The sequence below is a fragment of the Clupea harengus genome, chromosome 20, assembly GCF_900700415.2.
Source record: "Clupea harengus chromosome 20, Ch_v2.0.2, whole genome shotgun sequence".
Lineage (NCBI taxonomy): Eukaryota > Metazoa > Chordata > Actinopteri > Clupeiformes > Clupeidae > Clupea > Clupea harengus.
The window spans coordinates 23,280,886-23,289,691 of NC_045171.1; the positions used below are offsets into that span (position 1 = coordinate 23,280,886).

At 45.4% G+C, this 8,806-nt stretch overlaps 1 protein-coding gene across 1 annotated transcript in view; it reads left to right on the forward strand.

Annotated features, from left to right (window-relative positions):
* Window positions 1–7,948, forward strand: part of LOC105906550 (ankyrin repeat domain 50) — a 35,189-nt gene extending 27,241 nt beyond the window's left edge. The window contains exons 4-5 of the mRNA XM_031586939.1: window positions 2,218–5,759; window positions 6,155–7,948. Of these exons, the coding sequence (XP_031442799.1) occupies window positions 2,218–5,756 (3,539 nt within the window). The 3' untranslated portion in view covers window positions 5,757–5,759; window positions 6,155–7,948. The remainder of the gene's footprint in view (window positions 1–2,217; window positions 5,760–6,154) is intronic.
* The last annotated feature ends 858 nt before the right edge of the window (window positions 7,949–8,806 follow it).

An 8,806-nucleotide genomic window follows, 5' to 3' on the forward strand; every position in this document is an offset into this window, starting at 1 on the left:
GAAGCTATGTTCTAGATGGGTTCTCATCACACTGTACCATGCAGAGAAGCTATGTTATAGATGGGTTCTCATCACACTGTACCATGCAGGGAAGCTATGTTCTAGATGGGTTCTCATCACACTGTACCATGCAGGGAAGCTATGTTCTAGATGGGTTCTCATCACACTGTACCATGCAGGGATGCTATGTTCTAGATGGGTTCTCATCACACTGTACCATGCAGGGAAGTTATGTTCTAGATGGAGCGGCAATTTGAAGCAGGACCTGTTCCATGTGGTTATTACGGTTTTTTTGGCTGATAGATAGATGATGAAATGATGGCTAGTAGATGAACGAATACATGAATACTTTTTCAATACTTTTTGTAACTTGCTTTGTACAATGAAGCAAAAAAACGTATGTGTATGTGAACTTGTTTTTTTTTTTTCATGAAAGTTGTTGGCTGTGACTAGTGGTTGGTGTTGTGTATTCAGCAGTATCGTCAGAGATAGCTGAAGTTTGTGCTTCATTCCTTGAGCATTCCAGACAACAGTATCTAAATGGTGCCAAGTTGTATTGAGATTACACGATCTGTTGCAAAACCGCTTCACTGACATTGTGTAACGACATTGACAAAGCAAGTCAATTGGTACAAGTCAATCTACTTCTCGGCAAGAAATAAACAGAATTCTTTCTTTTACATCATTGTACCTCATTTTGAGTTTACTCACTTAGCAGGGGAGAAGAGTAATTGTTGTGAATGAAGGCTCGTTTGAAATGTAGGGGCTACGTAGGTTTGTTTATACACTTGCTGGCATGCAGAATGTGCAGTGAATTTCTTTCTCATCCTCTCTCTCTCTCCTTCCCTCTATATCTCTTTCTCTCTCTTTCTTCGATCTGGCGGGTGGTGATTTCAATAAAACCGTGGAATGTTGCACATCTCTCCTATTGAAGGAGGCAGAGTTCACTTTGAGAAGTATGTTAACAAACCCCTGGAGTGGGATATGCAGGCTGCTTTTTTTTCTCTCTCCACTTATCGCTTCAGCTGGAGACCATGGGAACAGTAAATAGATCTATGTGTAAAATGCTTTCCCTGCCCTTGGGCACCCCGCCACAGTGGAATATGTTAGCATGGAGAATGTTCCCTTTGCCATTAGCAGTGGCAGGCATGAGAGATAAAAAAAGAAAAGGAATTTTCTCTGTGTCTGGAAAGCCACTGCCTTTGCTGAAAGCTAGCTGATATAAATGTCCATTAATTAAGGCACAGAGATTCCTCTCTTTTTTTTTTTTTTTTTTCCCCCTCTGAAAGTCTGGCAACACGTACTCATGTGCGCTGCAGGGAAAACAAAACAAGGGCTACGGATAAGGGTGGTATGCAGACAGACCATACTTGTGGTATTGGTGTGACTTGCCCTTGTGTGCATAGCTATTATAGATAGAACAAAGAAAGTTCAGGGCATTTCAGGTACACATTGCGTAAGATGTGAATATGCGGTTTTTTTTTTCTCCTCTAGTAAAAGAAAACAATGTTTTTGTAGCCTATGCATAACCATGACCATGTAGCTTATAGAGTAACGCCTGGGAAGATGCACATCAGTGAAGACACATGGTAGAACATATGCTTCCCTTTGCTGCTTCATTTGTTCTGCTGTTGGAAAAGTGCATCTGGAAGCCATAAAATGGGAACTATTTCACAGGTTTAACTGGCTTTTATCATCGTGACCATCTTCATGATGGGAAGTTGTCTCAAAAAATGATTTCAGGCTTTTGATTTCATCTTTCACCTTGTCCTTCCATCCTTTTAAGTAAAATCATGTCAAGTATATCTCGTCACATATTGACCTCTTTCAATAATTAAAGTTCCCAGGATGTCTGTATCCATATGAGGGCAAATACACTGAGGGCCCTATGATTCTGCAATGTGGAAAATGCAGATGGAATCACATATTTTAGTAAGGAAAATGGAAATCACAGCTAAAGGTTGAATGGTGTGAACGAATGGTGTGGTGAGAGAAATTCATTTTGATAGTGTTATATGCAACATTTTTGCCTGTGTGAGTGACACACATCAAAGATGCTTTTACAGACAAATGAACGAAACAACAACTCTGTAAATCTCATTATATCAACCTCTTGCATTCGGTGGTTTTAAAATAAATACTTCCTGTGTTGTATATCCTGTGTGGAACATCGCATTTGTTCTAATTTTTTATTTCTTTTTTTGTCTTATGTTGCAGGGTTTCGAAAGATCAGTCTGGATGACCTCCGCAAGGCCTACATCGTCAAGGATGTTCAACAGTATATCCTCCACAGGCTGGACCAGGAGGAGGCCCTTCGGCAACACCTCACCAAGGAGACGGCCGAGATGCTTAACCAGCTGCACATCAAGAGCAGTGGCTGCTTCCTCTACCTGGAGCGAGTGCTGGACGGCGTAGTGGAGAGCTTCATCATGTTGCGGGAGATCCGCGACATCCCCGGCACTCTCAACGGCCTCTACCTGTGGCTTTGCCAGAGGCTGTTTGTGAGGAAACAGTTTGCCAAGGTGCAGCCCATTCTGAACGTCATGCTGGCAGCCTGCCGGCCCCTCACCGTCAAAGAGCTCTACCATGCCGTTTGGACTAAAAACATGACTCTGACCATGGAGGAGTTTCAGAAAAAAATGGACATTCTGGCGAAGCTTCTTGTCGACGGACTCCACAACACGAAGATTCTCTTTCATTACAGTTTCGCGGAGTGGCTCCTGGACGTGAAGCACTGCACACAGAAGTACTTGTGCAACGCAGCCGAGGGGCACCGAATGATGGCAATGAGTTACACTTGCAGGGCCAAGCAGCTCAAACCACTGGAGGTGCAAGAGTTCGCTCTCCACCTGATCAACTCCAACCTCCAGATAGAACCCTTTAACCTCGCCCTGTGGATGGTGTGGAACGGCACCCCTGCTAAAGACTCTCTGTCAACCTCTATCCCCAAAGAGCAGGAGGTCCTGCAGCTCCTGGTCAAAGCGGGTGCGCATGTCAACAACGAGGACGATCACGCTTCTTGTATCGTGCAGCAAGCCCTCGAGAGGGAGGACTCTATACGTACGCTGCTCGACAACGGGGCCTCGGTGAACCAAACCGACTCCAGTGGGCGAACACTTCTTGCTAACGCTGCATACAGTGGGAATCTAGATGTGGTCAACCTGTTGATTACCAGAAGGGCAAACATGGAGGTCGAAGACAACCACGGTCAGACGCCCCTTACACTGGCCGCAAGGCAAGGTCACACCAAGGTCGTCAACTGCCTCATCGGCTTTGAGGCAAACATCAACCACACCGACCGCGACGGTTGGACTGCCCTAAGATCCGCTGCATGGGGTGGGCACTCGGAGGTTGTCTCCGCTCTTCTCTATGCCGGTGCCAAAGTGGACTGTGCTGACGCAGACGGCAGGACGGCTCTCAGGGCAGCAGCCTGGGGAGGACACGAGGACATTGTGCTCAACCTGCTCCAGCACGGTGCAGAGGTCAACAAGGCAGACAATGAGGGGCGGACAGCCCTGATTGCGGCGGCTTACATGGGGCACAGGGAGATTGTGGAGCACCTACTAGAACATGGAGCAGAAGTGAATCATGAGGATGTGGATGGCAGGACCGCACTCTCTGTGGCTGCCCTCTGTGTGCCAGCCAGTAAAGGCCACGCTTCGGTCGTCAGCCTCTTGATCGACCGCAGGGCAGAGGTGGATCATTGTGACAAAGACTGCATGACCCCTCTCCTCGTAGCTGCCTATGAAGGACACGTAGACGTAGTAGACCTGCTCTTAGAGGGTGGGGCTGATGTAGATCACACAGACAACAATGGAAGAACCCCTCTCCTAGCCGCCGCCTCAATGGGACACGCCTCCGTGGTCAACACGCTGCTGTTCTGGGGCGCAGCCGTGGACAGTATTGACAGTGAAGGAAGAACTGTGCTTAGCATCGCATCCGCTCAGGGGAATGTGGAAGTGGTCAGAACTCTGCTGGACAGAGGCTTGGACGAGAACCACAGGGACGATGCAGGTTGGACACCCCTGCACATGGCTTCCTTCGAGGGCCACAGACAAGTCTGCGACGCGCTCCTTGAGCAAGGTGCCCGGTGCACAGAGGTAGACAACGACGGACGGATCCCCCTCATACTGTCTGCCCAGGAGGGCCACTATGACTGTGTGCACATACTGCTTGAAAACAAGTCGTGCATCGACCAGCGGGGGTACGACGGGAGGAATTCTCTGCGAGTGGCCGGCCTGGACGGCCACAGGGACATTGTGGAGTTGCTTCTCAGTCACGGGGCAGACATAGACTGCAAAGACGCCGATGGGAGGCCGACGTTGTATATACTGGCACTTGAGAATCAGCTGGCCATGGCGGAGTACTTCCTGGAGAATGGAGCCAACGTAGAGGCCAACGATACAGAAGGGAGAACAGCGCTGCATGTTTCGTGCTGGCAGGGACACGTCGAGATGGTTAGAATGCTGATTAACTATCATGCCGATGTCAATGCTTGCGATAATGAGAAGCGATCTGCCCTCCAGTCTGCAGCCTGGCAGGGTCACGCCAAGGTCGTCCAGTTCCTGATCGACAGTGGGACTCATGTCGACCACACCTGCAATCAGGGGGCCACAGCACTTGGGATCGCTGCTCAGGAAGGTCATATCGATGTTGTCCAGATCCTGTTGGAGCACGGCGCCGATCCCAACCACGCTGACCAGTTTGGCCGCACGGCCATGAGAGTAGCCGCCAAGGGTGGGCACACAATGATCATCAAACTCTTGGACAAGTATGGAGCCTCAAGCCTCAATGGCAGCAGTCCGTCACCAATACATACCATGGAACAGAAGACTCCTCTTACGGTCTCTGGGAAGATGCAGTCCCTTACCATCAAGTCCAATAGTTCTGGGAGCACAGGAGCTGGTGACATGCAGTCGACAGGACGTGGCCTTCCGAATGGGCCCGTACACGCTTTCAGCTCCCCTTCCGAGTCGCCAGACTCCACCGTGGACCGTCAGAAATCGTCTCTCTCCAACAACTCCCTGAAAAGTTCAAAGAACTCCTCGTTGAGGACCACCTCGTCCACCGCAACCGCCCAGACCGTGCCCATAGATAGCTTCCATGGGCTCACCTTCACCGAACAGATCCAGCAGCACTCTCTGCCACGCAGCCGAAGCAGACAGTCTATTGTCTCACCTTCGTCCACAACCAAGTCCATAGGGCCACAGCCTAGCTCTCCAACTAGTGAGTTTGATTGGGGGCAAATCAAACCAGGTCTCAAGCAAAGTAAGGGCACGAAAAATGGCACCTCTAACTGTCCCAACAAAATGGGCTCAGGGGACAAGAAGAAGTCCAAGAACAGCATACCAGCCCAGGGTCAGGTACTGGAGTATGAAATGACCCAGTTTGACAAGAGGATTTCACTCAACAAGCCAGTGTCCAACATTGCCATCAAGGATCCACACTGTAAGATAGTGGTCGGTGGCCCAATGCTAGATTCGGGGATGACCCAAGAACAGTACTACATACAACAGCAAAGCCTTGCTGACAAAAAGAGGAATGGCATCATGACCAACCCCAACTATCATCTACATGGCAATCAGGTTTTTCTTGGGAAAGTAACTGTCCCTAGAACTGTGCAGAACAGAGGGCATCAGGATGTCTTGGACAATTACCCGATTGGGGAGACAGAGTTAAGCCTTAAACAAGCCCTCAAACTGCAGATAGAAGGATCAGACCCTGGGTATAACTACAAGAAGGAAACACCATTATAACTGGTGAGTTGCCTGATATTTGGTGAAACAGAAGGCATACAAGATTGTAGAGTAGTTTACATTGGCTTGCATTTGTGAATGTGCCATGCATTTGACAGTGTCATCCAAATTACCATATGGGTTCAAAAATACATTAGCAAAGACCACTATAATGTCTCTCTTTAGGCTGTCTTTTCAAACATGTTTTGGACCAAAGCCATTGCAGCTGGTGAACATATTAAACGGTTTTCTCGAAAGCAATTCTAAACTTTTCCTCTATCGTAGTCTGTTCAACTGACGTTAACACTACTTATTAGAGTTATTCATTGACTTTTTTTGCAAGTAAGAATGCAATGATCTGTCCAAGAAAATGTTTTTCCAACTGAATACTAAACCAAATCATTCCATTGGTGTTTCAGATGTCTTGGATTGTATCCGTCAGCCTGACATATGAGGGAATGTGCCAAAGCAACTATCTCCATCCGCAAAAGTACTATATCCATTTCTTCTCTTTCGTCAGTGGAACACCTCAAAAGAAAAGAAAAAACTAGGGAAGAATGTTGACCGCTGCACAAGGCTCACATAAACTGATACTTCAACGTGCCTACATTTGTTACAGCCTTCTTAGTGTAACCATGCACACTATCATTTTTATTTAATGTATTGGTATTTAATATGCAGTGTATGCACTTTCTAAAAAGAGGAGAAAAAAAACAAACATGTATGTTTCTGTTTCCATTTAATGCCTCTTGAATCAGTCTCAAAGTAACAGTTAAAAAACAAACAAAAAAACAAATGTACATTTTGAGTCTTGTTTTTCTGCCTACAACCACACATATTGACAGCAATGTACCAGAGAGTACATTGTCACATCTTACTGGTGAATTATGAGGTAATGTTATGCGCATTGATAACCTGCCTTTCTGAAGACCCAAAACTCTGTATTGATCTCCTTCGGTGTGCTAAACATATGTTGTGTGTAATGTTAATAGCAATGGCAATTTATTCTACAAGTGTAATCAACCATATTTATTTTGGAAAAAAGCCACTTTCATTTCTATCGTATGCTTATACCATGGTGCTGTTTCAGAGATTGCCTGTAGTCATTTTGGCCTTCCTTCGGGTGGTCTTTTACTGTTTGTTTGTTGTATTGTATTAAAGCTGCCAGAGGGAGAGAGTTCATTGGAAACTGAAGCCCAGATAATTTCATTTTGTCCCTGTGGGACTTTTCATTTTCTCTCTTTTTTTTTGTTTATTTTTTGTTGTTGTGAGCATTTCAGTGGGTATTTAAACAACCAACAGTGTAATGTTTAACTGCAGAGTTTGGTGCTAATTGCAAAGTTCTGAAGAGAAAGCAGCAATTTCAGTGTGTTAGTCGAACAGGAATCATTATGTTCGTTGCCGTGTACAACTCAAGGCTCAGGCTGTTTATGCCCTATCATTGTATGTTGACTTTATTTTGATAATAATGACATTTTTTTTTTTTGTGTGTGTGGCAGTAAAAAAAAAAATCAGTAAGGTTTGCAAAAGGCTGACTCCTCACAACCACACCAACCAGTAGACTTTAAATAATATTATGGTTTTTAAAGAATTGTTTGAAATGTATACTTGTTGAGCCAAAGTTGAAACACAAGGAGAAAAAAACAGAAAAGTATTGGTTTCAGAGGCCCTGAGCACTAGCCTTTCAACAGGGGAAGGGAGAGGGGGTGATGCTTGGAGCGGGTGCAGAGGGATTTCAAACATCTGTTTCTCATGGCTTGGCCGAGGCTGTTTGAGCAGTTTGTGTGTAATGTCATTTGTGCTGGGTTTTCACATTGTTAGCAGCGAAGAGTTTCTTTCGAGAAGAATAAAGGCAAGAGCACACAAATCTGAAAACACAAGTGCACATGACAGACTATTTCTAGCCGGAGACTTTCTCAACAAGGCCTCCGCTTTTGAAGGTTGGAGAAAAAAAAAGAAAAAAGAAAAGAAGATGGCTGACTCTTTGAAGATCTACCCTGGACAGTATTCAAAACCATTTTGCCATCTGTTAACCTGTCACGGGTGTGTGTTTCTCCCACCAAGCATCTGTTATATTTTGGATCTCATTGGAAGAATTTGATTGTAAATAGCTTACCGTGTACATTGAGCCCTCATTTTGACATTTTATTTCTTATATTAAGCTGAATTTTCCGACGTATATTAAAAGTGCTTAATAAATCATATTTGCTTTACTGCAGGATCTTTGTCATTTTCTCACTCAGCGTGTTCTCTTAAAGGTTGTCGTTATCACAGTGTATGAGGAAGTAATGATTAACCATTAACTGTTTTAAAGCTTTACTTGTTGGTGGTGACTAATTCACATGCAGTTTAATACTGCTTATAGGGGGATATGCTTTATATTTGATATGACCGAAATATTAGTCTGAAATAGGGCCAGGGTATTGGATTTGTTAAGGGTGTGTCTGTATGTGTGTATGAGAGTTTTAGTGTGAGAGTGTGATTAAATATGCAAGTGTGTCTATATTGTGTTTGTGTGGGAGAGTGTGTGAAATATTTTGTCTGAAACAAGACTATGAAGGTTTGTTTTAGTGTGTGTATCAAGGAAGATGTGATCACATGTATGATGCAAATGTCTGTGTAGTGAGTATGTGTGTGTGCGTGTGTATTATTTGGTCTGAAACGAGACTGATTGCTCGGTTCATAACTGCTCCAAAACAAGCAGGATCTCTTCCACTGAAGGGTCAAAACCAGTAGAAAGAAAGAAAGAAAAGGAAAAACAACAACAATAAAACTCCTCGCTCTGAACTGGTATCCTCTTTATCAAAATAGCTGAAACCTCGAGACATTTGAGATACCGCTATCCCTTTCCCCCTAGACAGAGGCACAGCTGCACAACTACAGGCCTGGAACGAGAGATGGCAGAGAGAGAGAGAAGAGGTCCTGGGCCAGGGCATCTGCGGTCATCTGCACACACTCAGTATCCTGTGCTCGGGTGATAACAGGCACAGCAGTGGACCATATATCCCTCTCCCCTCTCCCCTCTCTCTTCTCCCCCCTTCACAACAAGGTCTCGTTCCTCCCAGGTCTGC